At 26.7% G+C, this 25,673-nt stretch overlaps 9 protein-coding genes across 9 annotated transcripts; 5 read left to right on the top strand and 4 right to left on the bottom strand. All coding sequences in view use genetic code 12, as the record gives it.

Annotated features, from left to right (window-relative positions):
- Window positions 1-268: 268 nt before the first annotated feature.
- KGF55_001590 (uncharacterized protein) lies at window positions 269-1,909 on the bottom strand (the record flags this gene model as incomplete). The annotated part of the gene is made up of 1 exon (XM_051756181.1): window positions 269-1,909. One exon carries the CDS (start codon window positions 1,907-1,909, stop codon window positions 269-271), a length of 1,641 nt encoding a protein of 546 aa, XP_051615900.1.
- Window positions 1,910-2,188: 279 nt separating this feature from the next.
- On the top strand, window positions 2,189-3,295 carry KGF55_001589 (uncharacterized protein; the record flags this gene model as incomplete). The annotated part of the gene is made up of 1 exon (XM_051756180.1): window positions 2,189-3,295. One exon carries the CDS (start codon window positions 2,189-2,191, stop codon window positions 3,293-3,295), a length of 1,107 nt encoding a protein of 368 aa, XP_051615899.1.
- Window positions 3,296-3,469: 174 nt separating this feature from the next.
- ADO1 (adenosine kinase) lies at window positions 3,470-4,519 on the bottom strand (the record flags this gene model as incomplete). Its single annotated transcript, XM_051756179.1, has 1 exon — window positions 3,470-4,519. The coding sequence occupies one exon, from the start codon at window positions 4,517-4,519 to the stop codon at window positions 3,470-3,472; it is 1,050 nt and encodes a 349-aa protein (XP_051615898.1).
- An 820-nt stretch (window positions 4,520-5,339) lies between these two features.
- Window positions 5,340-5,813, top strand: KGF55_001587 (uncharacterized protein; the record flags this gene model as incomplete). Its single annotated transcript, XM_051756178.1, has 2 exons — window positions 5,340-5,355; window positions 5,590-5,813. 2 exons carry the CDS (start codon window positions 5,340-5,342, stop codon window positions 5,811-5,813), a joined length of 240 nt encoding a protein of 79 aa, XP_051615897.1.
- A 775-nt stretch (window positions 5,814-6,588) lies between these two features.
- KGF55_001586 (uncharacterized protein) lies at window positions 6,589-8,004 on the top strand (the record flags this gene model as incomplete). The annotated part of the gene is made up of 1 exon (XM_051756176.1): window positions 6,589-8,004. The coding sequence occupies one exon, from the start codon at window positions 6,589-6,591 to the stop codon at window positions 8,002-8,004; it is 1,416 nt and encodes a 471-aa protein (XP_051615896.1).
- Window positions 8,005-10,356: 2,352 nt separating this feature from the next.
- On the top strand, window positions 10,357-11,700 carry SHE3 (She3p; the record flags this gene model as incomplete). Its single annotated transcript, XM_051756175.1, has 1 exon — window positions 10,357-11,700. The coding sequence occupies one exon, from the start codon at window positions 10,357-10,359 to the stop codon at window positions 11,698-11,700; it is 1,344 nt and encodes a 447-aa protein (XP_051615895.1).
- Window positions 11,701-13,662: 1,962 nt separating this feature from the next.
- On the bottom strand, window positions 13,663-14,763 carry KGF55_001584 (uncharacterized protein; the record flags this gene model as incomplete). Its single annotated transcript, XM_051756174.1, has 1 exon — window positions 13,663-14,763. The coding sequence occupies one exon, from the start codon at window positions 14,761-14,763 to the stop codon at window positions 13,663-13,665; it is 1,101 nt and encodes a 366-aa protein (XP_051615894.1).
- Window positions 14,764-14,903: 140 nt separating this feature from the next.
- POL5 (DNA-directed DNA polymerase) lies at window positions 14,904-17,855 on the top strand (the record flags this gene model as incomplete). The annotated part of the gene is made up of 1 exon (XM_051756173.1): window positions 14,904-17,855. One exon carries the CDS (start codon window positions 14,904-14,906, stop codon window positions 17,853-17,855), a length of 2,952 nt encoding a protein of 983 aa, XP_051615893.1.
- A 1,633-nt stretch (window positions 17,856-19,488) lies between these two features.
- MDL2 (Mdl2p) lies at window positions 19,489-24,272 on the bottom strand (the record flags this gene model as incomplete). Its single annotated transcript, XM_051756172.1, has 2 exons — window positions 19,489-21,617; window positions 22,235-24,272. 2 exons carry the CDS (start codon window positions 24,270-24,272, stop codon window positions 19,489-19,491), a joined length of 4,167 nt encoding a protein of 1,388 aa, XP_051615892.1.
- Between the last annotated feature and the right edge of the window lie 1,401 nt (window positions 24,273-25,673).

Genomic DNA, 25,673 nt, shown 5'->3' with positions numbered 1-25,673 from the left:
CAGATTAAGGGAGTCTGGGTACACTTCAAAGATTTGGAGATCAGCAGATAGTAATCGAGTTTAAATACAGAAATGATTCACTTTTGCAATTTGCTAATGTTGCTCTACATTTAATGAAACATGCATAGGTCATAACTCAAGTCAATTAGAAAGTAATAAGTTATGTAGAAAATGCTCTAAAGTACACTTGACCAAACTCATGAATGTATGGGACTAAAATTGCAAAAAATTAATACAAGTTGTATATTCTTATATAGCTAAATTATAATTATTTTCCAACTTCAATTTTAACATCAGCATTATTACTATTATTATTATTAGAATTTTGAGCACTAAATTCATTATTATGATCATCAACTTCATCGTCAGTTTCATCATTTCCATTATATTGAGCTTCATCTTCACCACCATTTTCACCATCATCTTCATCTTCATCTGCATTATTATTATTATTGTTACTATCATCATTACTCTTTTGAGAACTTCTTTGATAATTTAAATCAGGATTTCTTTTTTTAAAATTTCTAACCCAACTTCTTGTAACAAATTGATTTGAATCATTAATATTCTTATCTTTTAAAATTGAATTAGCAATATTTGTAATCATTGTTGAAGTAATAGGTTTATCAATAACATTTTTAATATGATCTTTTATACGATTTTCTTCGTCAACATTTAATTTTCTTCTTTTAATATGACCATTAGATGATTCATTGCCTCTTTTTAATCTTCCTCGTAATCCTGATTCACTCACTCCATGATGTTTTGCAATTTTACGATTTGACCATCGACTTTTAGGTGGTAAAGATACACGTTGAAGTTGATTGAATATATAAGCTTTTTCCATTCGTTCTGTTTTAGAAAGTTTTTCAATTTCTTCTTTTGGCATTGGTTCTGGTTCTGGAAGGGATGGGTCATAATTTAATTCTTCTTCTACTTCTTCCTCTGAGGAAGAGATGGTTGGAGGAGGAAGAGCTGTTGTAGTAGTGGGAGTTGCTGTCGCATTGGAGGGTTTCCGTCTCTTATTTGTTGATGATGATGAGTTACTATTTTTTCTGGATTTTTTGAATAATGCTTTATTTCTTCTTTTAAATGCAGATACCCAAGCCATATCTACGAAATTATTCAATTCATTCTTTTGAGCAAGAAATGCATCCCTCAATTGAGTAGTTCCTGTTCCATTACTTCCATTTTCATCTTGTTCTTTCGTCAATTTTTCATAACTTGATTTAATTATCCAATTTGCCATTTCTAATATATATTGATCATCAAAAAATTCATTATTAGATTTTTTTTCATTTAATAAATTAACTAATGTAATTTCATCATTTTGAAACATAATTGGTTTATGTTTAATTGAAGATGATGCAATTGATGCCAATTCATCTTGATTCATTTCTAATGCTTGTTCAACAGCTGGTTGACGACTACCTCTTTTCAATCGAGCTCTTAATCCTCCTTCACTTATACCATGAAATCTAGCAATTTTACGATTTGACCATCTTTGATCGATTGGTAATTTTAAAATCTTTTGATGAAAATCATAAGCTAAATCCATTCGTTGTGATTTAGTTAGATTACCGAATTGGTTGGTTGGTAGAGTATCATCAACTTGTGGCAGTATCGTTGATTCATGTTGATACTGTAATTGTTGCTGTTGTTGCTGTTGCTGTTGTAATTGTTGTTGTTGTTGTTGCTGTTGTGACTGTTGCTGATGTAAGTTCAATTGCTTTTGTTGTTGTATCACTTGATCTTGTTGTTGTTTCAGATTGATTGATTGATTGTGATCTTGATCTTGACTTTGTTGAGTTGAAGTTTGTTGTTTTGATTGGATTATTTTTTGAAAAATTGGATCCGTTGTAACTTCTTCTTTAATATCACCAACCGAACTTGATGATTGTTCCACCATCTTTTATAATTAATCAAATTGATTAATTATGATATATTACACAAGTTATTGCGTTGTTTTGAAATACGCGTGTTTTTTTAAGTTCTGATTAGATTTATTTTGATTTTTGATTTCCTTGTTTAGGATTATGAATATTTTTGTATAGATCCCCAATTATGCGCACGCTCAATATTTCACGTAAGTAAACTAATTTTAGATAAGAAATTCAGGGGTAAAGTATTAATTAGAAAGGGATGAAATTTATCTAGAAAAATGATAAATATCCAATTGTGAAGGGTAATGCAACCATTGAATACTAGGAAAAAGGAAATAAATTTAATTGAAGAAACAGATTCTACAACAGAAACTTCAGGACAAACAACGGACTCATCAGATACAGAATTTGATTCAAGTGATCCTTCATTCCAACAAGAATTTGCTAAGTTCAAAAGTTTCATGAAACTTTCTGGTTACGACAAGGTTATGAGTACAATAGAACAACAGAACCAAAAAATCCCAATTGTTGAGAAAGGGACGAACAAAGTCAATCAACAGGCACAACAGCTTCACAGTGATCAACAACAAAACACTGTTGATTGGGAAAAAATCAAGCAAGCGGTTGAAAATGAACATAAAGTTTATAAAGCTGCCATGGCTGAAATGCAAAAAGAATTAACGGAAATGAGTAAACAATTCATGGATTTGAAGAATAAGTTGTCTTTAGATGAGAGATTTGGTAAAAATTCAACACAAGAGATAGATAGACAATTAAAAATATTTTTCAAAAATTTCGACTTTTCAGATGACAAGAGGGATCCACAAGAATACTTGGAAGTTCCAAGAGCTCACAAATTAATTATTAATGGTTCAGATGATCTTGAAAAACTCGTGAAGTTAAGAAATATTCAAGACGAATTTGTGTTAGCTAATTATCCAAGAAAGCTTTGGGGACTTGCTGCTAAGGGTTTTTTAAAAGGAGATTACGCAGATAAATTCAAAATAGCTATACGATATCCAAGTAACCCTGCTTTAGGCTTTAGATGGGTCGATGTTGCTAGATTCATTATTTCCAATTCTGATTTAGAAGATGATGACGCAAAAATGCATAGCATGTATTTGCGAAAATTACCACGTCCCAATCAAAAAGTCTCAAAATACATTAACGAGTATTTCTGTTATTATGAAATGTCCGTATATTTCGCAAATAAGGAAATTCTCGGAAAAAGTATCTTGTTACTGACATTGAAGACATACTTTAAAGATCTACTTGCGGGTATTGATATCGACCCTAAATTGACCATGAATGAATTTATTAATTTGTTGATTGACAAATTGAGAGGAAAAAAATTTCCCTCAACGATTATTGATGACGTTAACAATCTTACGGGTAAAGAAAGTACTAAATGAAGTTTTAATAGCTATAAGAGAGATTTTAATGGCTTATAACATGTGGCGTTTTCAAATCTAAAGATTTATAAAGTATTTGTACAACATTGAAACTATAAACAAGAGTCAAAACAAGACAATAATAAAAAATTTGTCTTTCGGCCCCACTTTCAAAACTACTCTCTATCTATCTATTTAATCTTTTTTATAAGTTTGTTTTGGAAATGGGAAAGAAGGACCAACTTGTTGAATAGATAAAGAAGCAGCCCATTGTCCAACATCAATTGAATCTTTTAAAGATTTATTTTCAACTAATGAAGCAACAAATCCAGCAGCAAATGCATCACCTGCACCATTTGTATCAACAATTTGAGAATTTGATAATGGTTTTACTGGATATTCTTCAATTTCAAATTCACCGTTATTTTTAGTTACAGAAATAGTTGGTTCTGTTCCATGAGTGAATATAACTATTCTTGATCTTTTGGAATTTTCTTTTGGTAAATCAACAATATATTTTGCAATTTCTTTTAAATCTTTTGTGTTTTTTAAACCATGAGATTCTGCATAAGCTTCAGCTTCAGATTCATTTGCAATAACATAATCAACATAAGGCAATACTGAATCTAATTGATCTTTAAAAAATTGAGCAATAAAAGGTGCTGAAAAATTTAAAATTAAAGGTTTATTATTTTTTGAAGCTTCTTTACCTAATAAAATTATAGCTTCTGGTGATACAGTTAAATGAAATCCACCAATATAATAAACTTCAGCATTTTCAACAATTGACCAATTTTCAGGTTTTTTTAAATGTTCAGGTTTAAAATGATTAGCAGCAGCTAAATCAGTAACTAAAGATCTATGATGATCATAAATTAATGCAGCACATTTACCAGTTTGATAATCATTTTGAATTTGATATTTTGTAGTTAATCCATAATTTGAATTAGCTTCATTTAATCTTTCTGCATAAACATCATTACCAACTGAACCAAAATAAACAACAGATTTTGGTGGTAAAATATATTGAGCACCTCTTGCAGTATTTTGAGCTGCTCCACCTGCAACTAATATTAAATCTTTATTTTTTAATAATTCTTCATATATAGGTAAATGTTCAGGTTCTGCTAATATAGCATCATTATCTTTTAAATTATATTTTTCTAAATATGATTTATCAACATTTGCTTGTAAATCTAATAATGGATTACCTAAACAAACTAATTTGAAATTTTCTTCAGACATTTTGAAGTTGTTGTGATTGAGGATATTAATTGATCTTTTGGTGATGAAATTGAATCTATTGAATAAGTTAAAATGTTGTTTTTGTAATAAATTTAAACTTCTTGAAAAATTCATACAAAGTTAATTTTGAATTTGAAAAATTTCTATTGTGGTTATTTTTTTTCAAAATCAACAAACACAAAATAACATTTTTTTTTTTCTGTGTTGGATTTAACATTGTTTAATAAAACGTGTTTTATTTAAATTTCTCGTGGTAATCACTGTACTAAAATAAGTATGTATTGGTACTAATTTAGCCCCAGATAGGTCAAGTCCCTTCAATCACTTCATAGTAGTCAAGTTGCATGTGATCTTATCGATGTATTTTTGATTTTGTATCAAGCCGACTTACAACAAATTGATGAATTTCCTAAGTGTCAATGAATCATTAAATTTATTAAACCACCATAATGAACAAATAACTTGAGATTTTGATTGATACTTTATAATGCAATATCAAATGTGAGAAATAAACACATGGAACCAATAAAGTACGAGTATAATAAAGTAGGAGATTAATAGGAATTAAGTTGGAAGAACTGGTTATTTGTTGCATTTGAATCGTTTTCACAATCGATCAAAGGATAAAAGATTGAGCCGATGTTTCCAATGATATAAATAATTAGTTCTTTGATTTATTGAATTCTAATGAATCACCTACTTTGTTATCTTCGTAAATCATAAAATATTGACAAAAATTCAATTAGAAGACTTTAAGTAATACTTTTATCAATGGGCTAAATTATGAGGCTACATTATTTCGCTACTTCATTGCTGTTAAATGTATTCATCTCAATGTATTTGAATAGTGGCTTGTCTCAATTCCAATCAATAATGTAAATTATTAATTGGACCCTTTATAAAACTCAAATATGATGTACTAAAAGTGCCTAAAAGTAATGCTATATCTCAAGAAAACAATCTCGTGGAACTAGACACGGCAGGTTATCTTACCTCGATTCCGATTGTTATCTATCATGAAGGGATCAAATTTCTATAGAAATGCTGAGCATTACCAAAAGGTATTTTAGGGACTGCTACAGATTCAATTAAAGCTAATTCAAACGAAGCTAATGTGGTAAATTCTAATGAAGTTGCTATGATTGATCCACTTATATTAATTGAAGCTCAAATTATGAGTAAGAAAGTTATTTTGAAGTATGATAAATTAATCACCAGGGATTTAGAGTTAACTACTCCATTAAGTGTTTTGCTAGGTTTGTGTCCAGAATTTCGTAATCACCTTGATATTTAAACCATTTTATGTTTCTGAATGGGTCAAACTAACCTCTGGTGCTGTATCATATTTCAAAATAACCTTCTCACTCATTGATTTGAGCTTCATTTAATTTAGGTGGATCAATCGTGAAAAGCTTTATTTAATCAACATCTTGTACAATCTAAAGTCTCGTCGTGTACAAGACAAATGTAAGAATCCGTAAAAGTATGTAAGATTTTTTTTCGAGGATGCATCATGCTGTCGGATAAACTTCTTCAGCCCCTCAATCAATGCAGGTCCATAAATGTTTTAACAAAAACCCTCAAAACCGAATGTTATAAAATTTGTCACATTTGTTACAAACAATTAAAAGGCTAAAATTTGATAAGTAAAAGATCCTTTATACTAAACAAATTGAAAGATCTGAAGGCAAAGGTGAAAGATGAAGTACCTTTTTTACTTAAAATAGTAATTTTATAATTAATTCATAAGCTTGGTAAAAAAAAAATAAAACGTTTTATACACAAATAGCGAGTTTAGAATTTGTTTATCAACTCTTGCAAAATAAACTCTTATTGTTGAGAAACTGAAAAACTAAACAAGAGTTAACACCATTCAGGATATAAAAAGTTTTAGTTGAAGTCTAAATAATATGGGGTAATTTCTAAAGAGTAGAAGTTTAACCTTATTAGTCTTGATTTAAAAACATGTCAAGCATTTAGGAATCTATATAATACAGAAGTTTGCCCTTAGTCTCATTGAGCTAGAGTTTTTCATGATTTAAAAAAGATAAGACTCAAAATTATCCATCATGAGAACAATTTTTTTACTTATTTCACTTATCTTTTCAATAGTCTCAGCAACTACAGTGACACCAAACGTACCGAGTGAAGATGATTTCTATACACCACCAATAGGATTTGAAGATGCAAAAGTAGGAGATATATTAAAATTTAGAAATACACCTAATCAAATTAAATTTGTATTTTTCCCACTTAATATTAAAAATTCATGGCAAATATTAGTAAGATCTGAAGACTCATTTGGAAATCCAAATGCAATTGTTACAACAGTTATGGAACCTCATAATGCTGATCCAAATAAAGTTATAAGTTATCAAACATTTCAAGATAGTACTAGTGTAGATTGTGCTCCACTGTATGCTTTTTTATATGGTTCTTCATTAAGAACAATTTCAATACAAGCAGATGTAACATTTATAACATTAGCTTTAAATAATGGTTATTATGTAGTTTCACCAGATTATCAAGGACCTAAATCTGCATTCACCGTTGGTAGACAATCTGGATATGCTACTTTAAATTCAATTAGAGCCATTTTAAATTCAAAAAATATTACAGGGATTGAACCTGAAGCTAAAGTTGCAATGTGGGGTTATTCAGGTGGTTCATTAGCAAGTGGATGGGCAACTACATTTTTACCAACTTATGCACCAGAACTTGAAGAAAATGTGATTGGCACAGCCTTAGGTGGATTCGTTACCAATATTACTAGTTGTATTCCAGCGGTCGAAGGTAACATGGGTGCTGGTATAATTCCCGTTTCATTAATTGGATTGACAAACGAATTTGAAAATGCTTCTTATATATTATCTGAACATGTCGCCCCCAATCAAGCCCATAAGTTAACGATAGCAAGAGAAAGTTGTTTGATTGAAACAATTATTAGTTTTTTTGGAAGTAATATTTTGGAAGGCACTAACCCAATGTTTCCAATCGGACCTGAACTACTTGAAATACCAGAATTAAAGACGTTATTGCGAAATAATACCTTAGTGGGTTTAGATACCAATGAACATTTTCCAAAAACTCCTGTATTTATTTATCACGGTACATTGGATCTGTGGGTACCAATAGGGGAAACAAAAAAGACTTATCAACAATGGTGTGAAGCTGGATCCCCTTCAATTGAATTTGCAGAAGATTTATTGAATGGTCATTTAACTGAAGCATTATTTGGTGCTCCAGCTGCTTGGACTTGGATAGAAAGTAGATTTAACGGTGTACCACCAGTTGATGGTTGTTCACATACGGTAAGATTACAAAATATACTATATCCAAATATATCTCAAGCTACATCTGATTATTTTAGTGGTTTTATTGATGCTATCACGTTTGCTAAAATTGGAAACGAAGGTCTTGCTTCAGATAATATCACTAGCTCCACTTTTGATAGAATTTTGGGTGATATCCGTAAATTTTTTTGAAAAAAGAGCCAATATTTAGATTTTTAGTTTAGATTTTAGTAAATTTAAAAGTTATGAGGCAATTAATAATAGCTCTTTATTTACCGTTTCTTTTTATTAATTTATGTATATATTTTCAATTTAGGGGGTATGATGTAAGAGGTTAAGTGGCGATCTTGTAATAGACACGCTCTAAATTATCCGTGATTTTTTCCGGCAACAGTTGGGTGCCTTTTGATTAGCCCTTTCCAACAATAAACCTAGAATTTTCAATCAAAGAATTCATTGTTATAATGTTAATTTATCTATTTCTCTTATCTAATCACAAGGGTGATTCCAGCTGCTTTCATAATTGTTGAAAGACGATTTGTGAACTTCGATTAAATTTTCAACGTTAATCAATACACAATATCAAAGTTGAGACACATGGACTTTGAAATGACGGTAATACATTTTTGAATATTTGATGAACTTCCTCCTATGTTTTGTTTTACAAAGAAATAACCATAGTGTATTAGCTAATGTCACAGATCACGATCTTTGTTATAAGCTTTTATTATCTGTGACACTAGCATATTGTTATTAGTACACCACTATCAATTATATATTATTATTAAATGATAGCTCTTGAGTTTAGAAACCCTTGATTAAGAACTATGATATATAATTCTTAATTTATAACTAACAGTAGGGTATCAATAACAAAAATTTTGATGTGTCTGACATTCATGGCAATAATTAATAGTTTTTGTAACTAGAGTTTTGCCGTTTAGTTTCCAATATAGCTAGTGTGTAGTAAAATTGAATGTATTTCGAAATTTCTTTTTTAAAAAAAAACTTAAATTTGGTTCTTTTGCAATATACTCTTTGCAATCTTTGTCATCTCTCAATTATCTTTAGTTTTCATTTCACTCTGAATCATTTTCTTCAAATATTCTGGCAATGAATGGAGAAGTTTTTCATAAATATTATTTAATGGCTTTTTCTTGATGATTTGACGTCTAGGTATGATTTGTGTAATTATCTTTGATTTTAAGATTGATACTATCTCTTTCAAAATGTAATACTGAGATGGTTGTTGTATAGAAAATCCCTATAGCTTTTGATTTCAACATCATCGATTCATCATAGATTCAACATTTACAACCATCTAAAGTTCATTTCTACGCAACAAACAGAATAAAACAGATTATTTTCTTAATGGTTTCTGAACGAAATTTGATTTTATACAATCTTTTCCTGTGATGTTTAGATTAATTATGTTTTGTAGCATATCAATGACCTGTAAATGGTTGTAAATCAAAAATCATTAATGTGTTGAAAGTACTAATGCTAAGTCGCGGATTGTTAAACTCTAATTCAGATTAGCATTACCTATGCAGATCAGATCCAATTGTTCCTCGTTTTACTCTTTAAACCGTTTGTCAGTTTTTGCTTAAATACTTTTGATCTTAAAATGTTTGATGGGCCTTACTATGTATGTTAAGATTGGCTTCTGAAACTTGACTGTCTGAAACGATCAGCTGTTTCTTTTACCTTTGATAAATGCTAATTATTGACTTGATTAGCCAATCGATCAATGAGTCTAGGGTGTGGTTGCAGTTCAATCTTGATAATAATTGACCATTAGTCTATATAGTTTTATGAATATCTTTATTGTAAGACCAGACACATAGTTAACACTAAATTTACACCTAATTTAAATTTTTTTACTAAATTAATTTAGACGAGAGATCCCTTTTTTTTTTAGTCAAATTTTTAGATCTAAAAATTTTGTGACATTCATATGACGTGTCAGAAGGCTTCTAGTTGTAACAGTGGTAATTACAGTCAGCTGTTATACACTATTGACAGCGTTTCAATCAAGAGTAGAATAGGTTTCAATCAAGAGTACAATAGACAAAACATTGCCATAGAGCTAGAGCCACATTAATCTCAATTACTGCTGATTTACTTCACCTTTAACCTTCAATGTCTTAAAACTTTATCTTGCGTAAATAATCAAAATGTAAACATAAACAAAACAAAAAACAATTCACAATAAAAAAATAATTCTTAAATTTTAAATTAAAATTTTTTTGACAACCAATTTCTTTTGAATTTCATTAATTGACAACCAATTTGATTATTTAATTAATAGTAAATTGATCAACATCAGTTTATCAACAAGATTATCAAACATTCTTACTTCATCTAATGATCTATATTGGTTAATCAGTTTTATTACCGAATATTTCCATTTTTTTTTTAACAAAAATATCACAAGATAATTGAATTCAACATTATCACATTTATTCATTAAATTGTCAGATAAGTTTATCAATTTACTATCACAATAGTCATAATTAATATTCAAATTAACCGTAAGTCAATATGTCAACTAATAATTCACCAAAAAAGCCTCCTTCTATTACATCCTCATTTTCAAATGGTTCATCACCAATAAAATCTAATACCCTTAGAAATAACGCGTCTAATATTTCATCATCATCATCAAAAGTTATAGATTTATTACAATCTCAAATAGATAAATTAACAGATGAAATTTCAAATTTAAAACAATCAAATCAAGAATTAAATAAAAAAAATCAAATATTAAATCAAAGAAATGAAAGTTTTATTGATCAAGTTGCAAATTTAAGACATGAAAATGAAATGAATTTAGCAATGCTTAAAAGAAAAGATAGGAGAATTATTGATTTAGAAAATTCAAATAATGAGTTAAATAATAATTTAGAAACAATAAATTTAACAAATAAACAATTAAAATTTAAATATGAAAATTTAAATTCAAATAACTACAAGACAATGTCAGAATTTGAAAATTTAAAAATTTCTTATGATGTTTTAAATTCAAGTTTAAAAGAATATAAATCATATTATAAAAATGAAATTAATGAATTAAATAAAAAATTTATTGATTATCAAACAAACAATTTAAAAAAATGGGAATCATTATCAAATACAATTGAATCAAATGATAAAGATATCGATGTATTATTAGATGGTTTAAATAATAAAAAGAAAATAATGGATAATATTTATGTTAACAAGAATCAAAAAATTTTAAATATATTAAAAAATTTAACTAAACTAATATCAATACATGGAATGGAAAGTAAGGAAATATTAAATAATAACGTTAAAATTATAGAAGATCTAATAGAGAAATATCCAAATTTAGTAGAATTAATACAAAAACATAATTCAGAATTTGAAACTGATTTAAATAAATTAATTTTAGAATCAAAAGAAATTATAGTTGAAAATAATCAAGAAATACAGTTGATCAAATCACCAAATTTTGATAATCAACAAAATAAATTTAATCATAGTCTGAATCATAGTCTGAATCATAACAACAATAACTATAAGAGAAGAACTTATAGGAATTCATCAATAAATCATCATTCACATTCAAGAAATTCTTCAATTAATTCATCAATAAATGCATTTAAACCAATTCAATCAATTCATAATTCAAATAATAACAACCAAAATAATCAAATTCAAAATAAAGATTATACACCAAAATTAAATAATAATTTAATAAATATAAATAAATCAAGAAATAAAAGTGGTTCATATAATAATAATAATAATAGTTATAATAACAATTATAACACTGGTGCAACAAATTCAAATAATAATTATAAAAGAAGGTCATATATTAATAATTTAAATAAATTTAATAATTCTGGTAATAATCAAAATTAAATATAAAATTAGAAACAATTTTTAAAAATTTAGAGGAATTTCATGATACGTGGATTTGAGTTTTTTGTTATAGTTTGTATTTTGCTAACATTTTTATAGATGTCATTTATTTATAAGGAAAAATAACTATTTAATACACAACATTCATATATTAGATGAGTTTTTATTTGATTTGTAGTGATTGTAATTATCAATTATTAAAATATAATAATAATTAGACGATATTTTTTTAATTTTCGCACAAATCTGAAACATGAGTTACACATAACAACCAATTTAAAAACGTATTAATAAGTTCTAAAATCACCGCCATCAAAATATGAAATAATGATTACATGTAATATATAATGCAGCGTAAAGTTCTTGAAATAAATTTGTAATGATTTATTCCCAATCACTTTTTCTCAAAGAAAATTCAATCAATCAAATTAATCAATATTACCACCACCAATGCTTCAAACTTCTCAGCAAACATTACAAGTGATTCAAGGTTTCATTAAACAATAAATTATAATAATTAATTTTGGCCATTGAATTTTTAATTTAATTAAAAGAAACATCGATATAATAAATTTCAATTCTTTTAATATTATACAAAATATAAAATTATTCATTCTTGGAATTGGATTTGATAAATTGGAAATGGAGTTGAAGTTGAGAACTGGAGTATTTGAATTAAAAAATAAATGGAAAGCAAATTAAGATGTGTTGATGTTTTTCAATAACTCATTCTTTTAACATTTATTTATACTTTTCGGAGTAATTATTAAAATATTAAAATTTAAAGTTTTAAAGTTTTTAAATATTTTGGATGTTATAGATCTCAATTACAGATCTCATTTTTTAAAGTTTCAATAACAAAACAAAATAAAAATATGAGTTACAAATTATTTCAATCATCAAAAAATATGACAACCACAAGCAAAAGATATGGATGATAATTTTCAACAGATGGAATACAGGTCATCTGAAATCTTTATGGATTTTATTTAAGTTGGCGAAGGTATAGACATAGTATTTTATATTCAAAAATTACCAACTTTGAACATAAGATATTATTCCTATATTCATAAGAATTAGAATTAAAGGTTCATCAATTAAGAAGTAAAATCAATTATGTTATCAAAAATTAATTGTGACAAATATTGTTGTTGAATTTTTTCATATTTACTAACAGCTATTCTAAGATAATAATTTATAAAACAAATTCTGGTAGCATTCACTTCACAATTAATATGAATTTCTTCCATTATAAAGTAATATAGTATAAACAGCTAAGATTATTCCCTTCCCAGTCACTGATTTAGTTCAATTTTTGGTTTAGATGTTGAAGATGAAATGAAAAAACTTGATTTTGCTAAATTGGCCAATCACAAGTTCCTTGAAATCAATAACGTCTTGAAGGATAAGATCAAGTTTTTTCTCATCATCAACAACACCAAAAATAGGCAATCAGCGAACTGGGAAGGATTTGCAAACTTCAAGTATTATGATTATGGTATTGATATAATGAAGCAAACTTGAGTATAATGGATAAATGAAATTAAGTTGGAATTGGAATAATCAATTGATGAATCAATAAGAATATTGACTTATAAGATAAATCGACAATTCAAGCAAATCAATGGACGAAAGATGATTAGATTATACCAACAAATTTATATCCTTATAAAGATAAGGAATTAAAGATTTTAGCGTTACTCATCGTTAATGAATAATCTAATCACGCCTTGAAAAAGATCCAGCATATCAGCTTTTTATTCCTTTTTAACAACTTATATTTGAAGATTTCTCTTGTATAATCTTTTTGTAGAATCCACATAAAATCATTTTCTACCTATATGAAGAAGTGATCTCTAAATTGTCATGAATAAAGTTCCGTTTATATTTCAACAATTGTGACCACATCAATTTCTTATCAAGCTGGTGTAGAAATGAGATGTACGTAAAGGTAAATTAAAATCACTTTATTGCATAAGCTAAGATGGAACCATCTTCATACCCAACAAATAAAATATTATTTTGTTGCCTACGTTTAATCATAGAAGAATATTTCTTCTTTTTATCGTCTTCAATTTCTTCAGATTCATTTTCAACGATTAGTAAACTCATAAATGTAAGTTTAATATTAGTCTTTAATGGAACATCACTAGTAGGTGTAGTCGTTAATTCTTCATTTTTCAATTGTGGTAAATTTCTTTCAATTATTTCATTTCCATATTCAATTAAACCATTCCAAAATCCAATTATTAATTGATTATTAAAAGACAATATTGATTGAATACCTGAATTTGAAAATTTTAAAATTTCAATTGGAGATTTATGAATTATTAATTTTTTACCTGTTGATCCAGAAACCAAGTAGTTATCAGTTGATGATAATGATATTACTGGATTTGGTGAATGAGTTGAATTATGATATACTAATTCTAATTTTAAATCTTTATTAATTATAGTTGTTGAATTTGATTCCCTCAAAATCTTTGAATCTGGTAATATCATTTTCAACCCAATTATATCACCTGATTCAAATCCAATATAAATAATTGAATTAAGTAAATAAAATTTCATAATTATTCCAAAATCTTTACGACCTTTCATTGAATCTTCATCTGATAAAATTTCATTTTTATTTGAAAGTTGATAACAAGAAAAATTGGTAACAACTCTAGTTAATTGCCATTCACTATCTGAATCTAGTTGTATTCTATAAATATCTAAATTATTTGAATCAATAGTTGCAGGAGTTATTAAATATTGATCATCATATAATAAAATATTTGAAAAATTTAAACTATTTGAAGGAAATTCAAATTCACACTTATCATTTAACCATATTTTTATAGTAGAATCTCTTGAATGACTTATTAAATATTTATTTTGGAAATTAATTAAAGTTAATATTGAATCATTATGAGCTTTCCATTTTAAAATTGGTCTTTTAATTGATAAATCCCATTTTATGATAAAACCATTTTGATCTGATGTATAGATTGTATTTGAATTGATAGGTAAAATATAAGTAATAGGAGATTGATGAGATCTTAAACCAAATAATCTCATATTAATTTGAACATCGTGTCAATTGTTTGATTCATCTTTGATTCTCCAATGAGTAGTACAAAATTACAGTCTCTCGTAAATTTTTATATTTTTAGGAAGTTATTCAAACGTAAGTAGAACCAACAACTAACGATAACTCAATGGTTCAGAGAGAACTTTTCTCGAAATTGGCATCTGAAGATGGTAAAGAACGAGTTTCATCAGCTAATAAACTTATAAAACAATTATTAGAAGAAAATTCACAAGAAGAATGGGATTATACATATAATAGATTAATTAAAGGTTTAATATCAACAAAACAATCAGCAAAATTGGGGTTTAGTATGGTATTAACTGAAGTATTATTACAATTGTTTAAACAAGAAAAGCTAGACATTATTGAATATTTAAATAAATTAAATGAAGTTACCACAATAAAATCAAATATGAAAGGTAAAGAAGAAAGAGCAGTTTTATTTGGTAGATTATTTGGTTTTAATGTATTATTAAATGCTATTAATATTTCAAAATTAAAAGAAAATGAGATTTCCATATTTATTGATAAAATATGTGAATTATTAAATACTAAACCATGGATAAGAGAAGTAGCAACTGCAAGTTTAATACAAATTATAGAAAATTTTAAAAGTCCATCATTTCAAGATTCAAATGTTTTGAAAATATTACAAAATATCAATAATCTTGGATTAAATTTATCTTTGGAAGGATTAGCCATATATTTGAAAATTCCAAAATATAAGAGAAATGAATTAAGTAAAAAAATTCAAAATCCAAAATCAAATTGGAAAAATGGTGATCCATTGAATAAGGGGAATTTACCCATACTTTCAAAAGTTTTAAAAGATATCAATGTTGTTGATGATGGAGAAGAAAATTCTAGAAAACAAAATAGTAATTGGAACCCTAAATTACCTTTTGTATGGGATTTAATAGTTGAAAACTTTGGAACATTAGTAACAATAGATGATGAAGAACCACCAAAGAAAAAACAAAAGGGAAATAACAAAAAGAACAAAAATGGTGATATCTTTGATTCTATAGGATTAAAAGAATTTTATAAAGTTGTTATTGATGAATCATTTTTTTCAGAAAAATCATCTCATGAAAGGAAATATTGGGGATTTGAAATTTTTAATAAATTTTTAACACATTTATATACTGAAATAGATATTGATTATTTATTTACTCCAAATTTTATGAGATGTTTAATTAATCAATCATCACATAAATCAAGATATTTACATGATATTGCTAGAATAACTTTAAAAATTATTATCAAAAAATGTAAAGAAGTACCAGAAGTTTCATGGGTTATATTTCGAAATTTATTAAATGAATCAAAAGGTGGCTGTTGGAATTTTGATTTAATTACAAAAACTCGTACAATTGATGAAATAATAACTATACCAAATTATCAAAACTTGGAAACATTGATTAATGAGTTTAATCAATTTTTATCAACTCAAACTAAATCAGATGGTTTCAAATATTCAAATGATAATATTTTAAAATGGTATCTTGATAAACTTGTGACTGCATTAAAGTATAATAAGAAAGATAACAATATTTTGGTAATTCTTGATATGTTAATTGAATATAGTTTTTTTGAATCTGACTTATCTCCAAATTTGAGAAAATTATGTCAAGAGAAATTAAACTCCACGTTATCTGATTTATTAGCAGGTGATGATTATTTTTGGTGGCCAAGTTATTGCGCTAGAAGAATAACAGAATTAGAAAATTCAAAAACATGTATAATTGAATTAGATGAAGAATTAACTGAAAACAAACAAGAAATATTAAAAATATTTGAATTATTAAAAAGTGAAGAATCAGAAATTTTTCAAATTTTTAAACTATTATTTTCAATGTGTTTTATTCAATTATATATTGGTGATGAAGATATAATTTCAATAACTCAAGATTTAATATCATTATATGAGACTTTCAAAACCAATGCAAGTGATAAAGATATACCAATTGCAATAACTGAAATTATATTAAGTTATATTTCTAAAAAAAATGTATTATTAAAAAAATTAGCAATTATTGTTTGGGAAAAATTTTTATGTAAACCTATTAATGAAGATAATGATGAATTAAGAATTAATGATGAATGTTTTGAATCTTTATTTCGAATTTTGGTTGCAAAAGAGAATAAAGAAGGACAAAAGCTGTTATTTGAAAATGATGATGAGATGGAATTAGATGAAGAAGAGGAAGATGATGATGATAACGATAGGGCTGGAGATAGCGAGGAAGCTGAAGAAGACGAGGAAGAAGACGAGGAAGATGAGGAAGATGATGAAGAGGAGGAGGAAGAAGAAGTAAACAATACAATGACAGACCTTGATAAAGAAACCAATTTAAAACTTGCAGAAGCATTAGGAATACCGACGAAAGAAACAGGAGAAGTTAAATTCGATGAACTTTCAGATTATAATGATTCATCAAATGATGAATATGAAAGTGATTCAATGGATGATGAACAAATGATGGCAATGGATGATCAATTATCTAAAATTTTTAAAGAAAGACAAGATATATTAAATGAATCAACTAAAAATTCAGGAAATAAACGACAAAAAGAAGTAATGGAAGCAAAAGAAAATATGATTTTTTTCAAAAATAGAATTTTAGATTTATTAGAAGTTTTCAATAAGGTTAACCCTAATAGTGAATATAATTTAAAATTTATTGAACCAATTATAACTTTAGTTAATTTAACATTGGATAAAAATTTAGGTTTGAAAGCTCATAAATTTTTGAAAACAAAAATAAGTAAAACTAAAATTTCACCATCAAGTATAAAAAATAAAGAACAGTTTATAAATTTTGCAATGGATCTTATTAAAAATTTACAATTACAAGCTAATTCAACAAAATCAACAAATCAATCTGTATATGCTTGTTATAATCAAAGTTGTATAATTTTAGCTAAGAACATATTAATATTGGATTCATCTAAATTAAATGAAGTTATAGATATTTATGCTACATCTATGAAGAATTGGGCAACTAGTAGTAGCAGTAAAATTCAACCTTCATTATTTTTTGATTTTATTAATTGGTTAAATGATAAAAGGAAGTAAATAGAATGAAATGATAGACGAACTTACATACATTAGTTAGACCGGTTACCTCTTCTACAAGTTTTTAGCAGACTAGGTAAAGTATTCCTTTTTCTACTCTAAAGAATGGAAACTAAACCGAAATTGACAATCTGAAAAGCTAAGCAAGCTCTAATCAAATTAAGTTTTCCAACTTTAGATGTTATTAGCTTATGATCAAAAAACTCAAACTTTATTGTATTACTGAGTTTTTCAATTGAATATTAGTCACTTTAGCATCAAATAACATCAGGGGAAAACTTACGATACCTTTGATACCAATTGATATCGTTCTGACAAAGAAGAGGGAAGATATTAAGTTCTTCCTCACATGTCTTTCACTTTGTATGCCTTTCTAACATTGTGATGTTTTTTCGAGTTGCTTATCAAAATATAAGGTCCATTAGCTTACAAATTAAAGGACATGTCAGGAAGAATTTTGGAGAATACTTTCCATCATAACCAACTAATTCCAAGGTTTAGTTTTCAAAATTCTCAAATTTTTGTATCATCGCAATTTGATATCTTCTGAGGTGGTAAATGGTGATATTGTTAATACTGAAAATGATCCTACCCCACAATCAGAGGATGAAATCATGGTCTCTTTATCAGATGGAGAACCTAAGATAGATCCTGCTGGAGTAAGGAAAACCTCATCTAACCAAAACCAGTAAGAATGATGAAGCAGATTACGCTCCCCGAGTTAGAGAGAGAACATAGAAGGATTAAAAGAAACACTACCAATGCAGAGCTGTGCATTTTAAGCTCTGCATTAAAAGTATTTCTTTTAATCCTCTTATATTCCTTCTCCGGTATGCGTAGTAGCCTAATTATCGTCAGAATAACATCTAGTAATAAATAGACTGATATTGATGTTGTATTATTCTTGTCTTCGATGTATACTATGCCCTCTAATCTTCTAGATGCGGAGCACCTAATTGTTGTTTATATTCCTCTCCATTCACCGTAATCAAATAATAAATAAATACCATAAATGGGGAGGAATATAAACAACTGAAGTATAGTTACTTTACCTTTGAAATCCAGTTTTGAAGTAAGTAAGTAAACCGATGGTTGTTGTTGTATTTATAGTAATTTATTGTTCAATTGTGTGGTGTGTACAAACCAATTTTTCTTAAACCAATTAAAAAAAAAATTTCAACTCTCAAATAACCGAAAAAAAATAATCAATCAATCAAGTATTCAACCATTACATATTTAAAACAACAACTTATAAACAATGTCAGCATATAAACAAGCAGGAATATCATTAAACAAAGCAATTGCTATTGCTGCACAAACATTAAGAAATTCATTAAAACCAGAATTTAAAGCAGCTGCTGAAAGAAGAAATATAGTTGAAGCAAAAGTTATAAAATTTGATAATGGTAAAGCTAGTGAACCAACTTTATTAAAACCAATAGATAATTAATTAAAAGAGAGGTGATGATATTTTGATTTTATAATTGGGTATAGATGAAAAATGTACGAGGAATGTGTGTTTTTTTTTTTTTGACAAAAGAATTGGTTTGAGTATTCTATCTATTAATTTACATTATGAAATGGTCTATATACAACTAAAAATGCCATCTTGATTGATCAAATGTTTATTCAATTATCTTTTAAAATTTTCATTCATTGTTAATTCAAAATTTTCAATTTTCTTTTTTGTATCTAAAGTAATTTCTTCAATTAATTTATCTCTAAAATTTTCAGGTAAATTATTGAATAACAGTTGTAAATCCTGTAAATTTTGTAATTCAAATTCTTTAAAATCTTTTTGATTTTTTTCAATTTGTGAAGCTTTATAATTTTCTTGATCAATTGATTCAATTTCATCTTCATTTATTTTTTCTTCTTCTTGTTTTGTTATTGATTCATCTAATAATTTTGATAATTCACTTTGTGGATCACTAAATAAATCAATAAATTTCCCTTGTTCTACAACTTTACCATTTTTACCTAATACTACTATAAATTCTGATTTTGAAATTGTTGATAATCTATGTGCAATTGATATTATTGTCATTTTACCTTGAGTTGTTAAATCTTTTAATGTTTCATTGATTAATGATTCACTAAATGAATCTAATGCTGATGTTGCTTCATCTAAAATTAATATTGAAGGTTTTTTAATTAATGCTCTTGCTATTGCAATTCTTTGTTTTTGACCACCTGATATTGAAGCTCCTCTACTTCCAATAATTGTATCATATTTATCTGGAAATGATTCAATAAAATCATAACAATTTGCTTGTTTACAAACTTCAATAATATCATCCATTGTTAAATTTTTAATTTGTTTTGAAGTTAATCCATAAACAATATTTTCTAATATGGACCCACTTAATAAAACAGGTTCTTGTTGAACAATTCCTATAATATGTCTTCTTAATTCACGAGGTTGAATATCTGCAATATTTTTCCCACCAATTAATATTTCACCCAGTTGAATATTATAAGATCTTAATAATAATGAAGCAACTGTTGATTTTCCAGCTCCTGATGGTGCAACTATACAAGTTGATGAAGATGGTCTGATTATAAATGAACAATCATTAAAAATTTTATCATTTGGTCTTGTTGGATAACTAAAAGTAACATTTTTGAATTCAACTTCATTTTTTAGCAAAGATTTTTGATTTTTATGATCACCTAATATAGGATTAACATCATTTTTATAATCAATTAAATCAAATAATCTAACTCCTGCTCCTGCTCCCTTCATTAATTCTAAATAAGTTGTTGTTAAACTATATAATGCAGAATTAAAAAATTCCAGATACATTGTAAAAGCAACAACATCTCCTGCAGTCATTTGGTGTTTCATCATTAACCATATACCAATAGCAACACATGATAAATAACCAGCATGGTATAAAGTATATATACTAACAGAATAATTTGATTGAGCTAAAGCTTCTTCTTTTGCAACTTTTACAACTTGTCTTAATTTATCACTATATTTCATCATTTCTTTTTGTTCACCAGTAAAAGAATTAACTAATTTAACAGAATTTAAAGTTTCTTCACTTACTTTTGTTAATCCAGCTGTAGCATTTTGTAATTTTGTTGATAATTTTCTAATTTTTTCACCATACCATACAGATCCTATAGTAATTGGAGGAGAAATTAATAACATTATACCAAATAACATTGGATTTATTGAATACATCATATAAGAACTTATTATACCAAATAATAAATTTTTTAAACCATCAGGTAAATTACTTGTTATTGATTTACTAACAACATAAGCATCACTTGATAATCTACTTATTAAATCTCCAACTTTATTTTTATCATTATCATAAAATTTTGAATCATGTCTTAATAAATTTTTCATTACTTTTGATCTTAATCTTGCAACTAATCTTTCACCTAATAATTTTAATACCCATATCCTTGCCCAAAAACAAACGGCTGATAAACACATAAATGGTACCATAACTGCGAAAATTGTTGAACTTGGATATCCCCATACCATTAATTGTCCATCTGAGTTAATGTTTCCATTACTAAAAGAATCTAATAATGCACCAACTAATTTAACAGCCGTGGTGGGATATAATACAGCACATAATATAAATCCAATAGCTAATAAAAATAATTTCCAATCTGATTTACCTAATTTTAAAATTCTTAATATTGTTTTTAAATTATCTTTAAATTTTTTATTATCTTGTTTTGAAATTTGTTCTTTTTCTTCTTGTTTAATTTCCCTTTTTTTGAGTTTAGCTATTTCTAAATGAGTTTTGACAGAATCTGAATGTGAATTTAAATTTGTATGATCCAGAGGTTGTATTGAAGTTGAGTAAAAATTTATTTGATTTAGTAGTGTTAACTTTTTATTATTTATATGCTTTGATCTTGATAGTATCTGATGATTAATTTGAAAACGTAGTGAATTGGTTCGTATCTTTGATATTGTATGTAATTGTTTTGTAAACAGTCGACTTAAAGTTATACGATTTAGTATGAATGATGATGATGATAAAGTTAACAACATTGTAAGTCGTTTATGCAAGATTAAATGGTTCTATAATTACCGGAGATATAGTTTTTTAGTGAAGAATTGGATCTATATCGTTAACATTCCTATTTGGTCTATCTATATGAATTGATTTGATAATTTGACGTAATTCAATGAATTTCATTTTCAATTTTTTTGGTTTCAATTCATTTGCGCGTAAACGGAATTAAAAAAAAACCATCACTAATAAAGATACCAATTCATTCAAAAATCCTAACTTTTATTCATTCTACTAACATATATATATATAAACGGAGACTCATAAATCATAAAAGTCATCATGAAAATCATACTTCAATATCTCTTTCAAAAAAAGATTGAATCATACCTGCTTCACTTTCATCATATTCAATTAATTCAATTGAATCATCATCTTTCAAGAAAGTATTAGCTTGAATTAATTTCTTTCTTGGTCTTTTTTCTTTTAAAACAATATCTCTAAATTTCCCATATTCTTCATCAACATTAGATTTTTCTAAATAAAATTTTAATCCTTCTTGTTTATTTGCACTAACTTTAAAAATATGTAAATCTGATAAAAATTCACTTAATGCTTGAATAGCAGTACCATCATAAAGTTTAGATTCATTAATTTTAATTTTTAAATCTGAATAATTTGATTCTGTATATTCAAAATCAAATACTCCAAATTTATGTAATTGTTTCATTATTGCAAATCTACCTTGCATATGAGCTTGACCCCATTTTTTAGCTTGAGGGTCCCAAAATTCTAATCCAATTAATCCAGCTCTTATCATTGATAATGTAGCTATATAAACAACATCTTTTTGATCTTGTTCCTTGGTGATATCAAATATTGGTAATAAATTTACCGGATCTTTTATAATTAAAAATAATGCAATTAATTCAGCTCTACATTCTTCATATGATCCAGCATATTCTCCAAATAATGAACTCCAAGTTTGATTTTGTTTATACCATGATTTAATTCTAGAGTCAGATTTATCAAAATTAAATTTACCTGGTTCAATTTCTTTGAATAATTTATTTAAACCATGACCAATTAATTCATGTGCTGCAACTTGAACTTCAAATGAATAATCTCTCCATTTTTTAAATTTTAATTTATCTTTTTCATCAAGGAATGTTATAATTTCTTCCTTTTTTGGGTTTTTGGGGTTAGCAGTTAATACATTTCCTAAACTAACATTTTTAAAACCATAATTTAATCTAACATCATCATAATTTGGAATATTTATCCCCGCCGGAACACCAGATCCAGAAAAGGTTAAAACTTCTAAACTTGTAAAATCAGGTGGTGAAAAATTTTCAGTTTTACCATATATTGAATCCCAAGGTAATTGTATTATAAAATTATTAGCTTTTTCAACTAATTTTGTTAAATTTTTAGTTCTTTCATGATTAACCATTGCAACTAATCCTTCCCATTCACCTCTTACACCAGCTGGATCTCTATAAGTTTCAATAAATCCAATATTTGATTCAACTTCTGGTTTAAAATCTTTAATCCATTCAATTTGTGATAATTTATGAGCTTTCATTGAACCAGTTTTAAAAGATTCTATATATAATTCAATTAATTTTTGTTGAGTTGAATTTGATGTATATGGTAATGCTTTTGTTAAATTTTCAACAATTTTTGAAAATTGTTTTGAATGATCACCAAATTGGAAATTTATTGGTTGTCCTTGTGGTGTTTTTAAATTTAAATGTTCATATATATTTTTTGAATCAGCAGATGATATTAAGACAGTAAAAGAACCATTATCATTTTTAATAATTCTTGTATTTTCAGGCATAATTTCATTTGATGCTAATACATTATCAACAATTTGTATTTCATCTTTTGTTATATTTTCAGAATTTGGATAATAATTTGTCAGAAATCCATTTTCAGGAAATCCTAGTAAACCCTTAGATGTATCATAAATTGAATCTTCAATTTTAAAATATAATTTTGAAATTTTATCACTGCTTAACAGATCAACAAAAGTTCTAAATTTTTCTTTTGAAATTCTAGGTATAAATTTTCTATCACCAAATGATTTATAATTTCCCATATTATCTAAAAATTGACAAGCATATTCTAAATAATAAATTAGATCTTGATCATCAATTGATTTAGATTTAATTTTATCTAAATATTCTTGATTTGTTTTTGGTTTTTCCAACTTTTCATGAATTAACATTATTAATTCAAAAATTTCGGGACTTTCTTTTGAAACAGAATCTAATATAGCTTTTGAACCATTATATGAAGCTCTTGATAAATAATGAGCATATTTTTTTAAATTTGTTGAACTTAATTGATTAAAATGTTTAGATGCTGATAATAAAACAATTGGAGCTTCTGTATCAGCATAAAATAAATCAATTGATGACATTTTTTTGATGGTGGTGAAACTATTGCTCTTGGTGATTAGTGTTAGTTTATGTGTAAATGTAAATGTTTCATAAATTTCCTAGTGAAGTAATAACTTACATTTACGAGTAACTTAAGTGTCGTAAATAATTAATCATAAGTTTCATTGTCATAAAATTAATGTCAGAACTTCTGACTTTCGAACAACACAATAATTTTCTTCTCTACCAATTTTATGGTATAAATTCAACAAAATCTACTCTCGAAATATATTATTCACTTTATCAAATTATCAACTTATCAACTCATTAATTACATTAATTACTACGTTACATAACTATGTCAGACGATACTACAATAATTGGATCGTTGATGATTGCACTTTCGTTTGACATAGTTGAATAATCTAGTTCGTTGAATATTAGACTTGCTGATTTAACTAATCTATTGTATGATTCAGTGGGAAAATATAAGAGAATTTTCTAAGGAAGGTATTCTTTAGAATGTTTTTTAAATTCCAAAGTTAAGTTTTTTGGAGGTTGCTAAATGAGTTCAAGAATATTCATCAATTCAAGGAGAATGTATTGATTGAGATATTCACGAACTCAAGATACATATCCTTTAATTCAATTGAACTTGAAAAATTTGTTATAAGGTATTCAAATTGTTTAAAATTCATAAGTTTTTAAAAGTTAAGGTGATGCTAAAGGATCATGTGTTTTGTAACATCGAGAAAGAGATTTTTCAGAGCTCATGAATTTTATTTATTAATGGTATGTACTTTTCAATCAATAGCACCACTTCAACCCATTCGAACTCATCCAGACACTGATGAATACATTTTCAATCTTTCCATCTTATACTACTTCTGATATTGTATTCAAAAATTGACTTTTATTTAGAAATCATTTGATATTGAGTTGGTTATGGAAATAGGCTTTAGGTTTGGTGTTACTTTTAAAGAAACAAAAGATTTAATTATTAGGATGAAGTCAATTATGACTTATTATTATAACAACTTGCTTCATAATGGCTTCGACTAACCCATTAGTCGGAGCCATTAAGAAGCAAGTTGTTCTAAATGATTTTGATGAATTTTAAAATCTCATCAACTTTTAAATGGATGGTGACACTTTAATTATGGTAAAATGTTAATGAAAAGATATGTTGGAGGAAGTCATTGTGTTTGTTTGACGGGAAATCATTTATCAATTTCATTGCCCTGTCCAGTCTGTAGAGTTCGTATATATATGATACTTTACATACTGATCAAGGAAATGAATTTGATTATGATTTAGTCAAATAGATCCACAAAACATCTTGTGATTTTATCCACCTAATTCGTTCAATTAATTTAACTTTAATATCAAGAAAATTCCCTGCAATTTGAAAATTTGAAGATTTTTGGAAAGAGCAAAGAAAC

Source organism: Candida pseudojiufengensis (assembly GCF_024610245.1).
Source record: "Candida pseudojiufengensis strain CBS 10847 chromosome Unknown scaffold9, whole genome shotgun sequence".
Lineage (NCBI taxonomy): Eukaryota > Fungi > Ascomycota > Pichiomycetes > Serinales > Debaryomycetaceae > Lodderomyces > Lodderomyces pseudojiufengensis.
The sequence above is the reverse complement of the archived record's forward strand: the minus strand, read 5'-3'. Positions and strand labels throughout refer to the sequence as shown.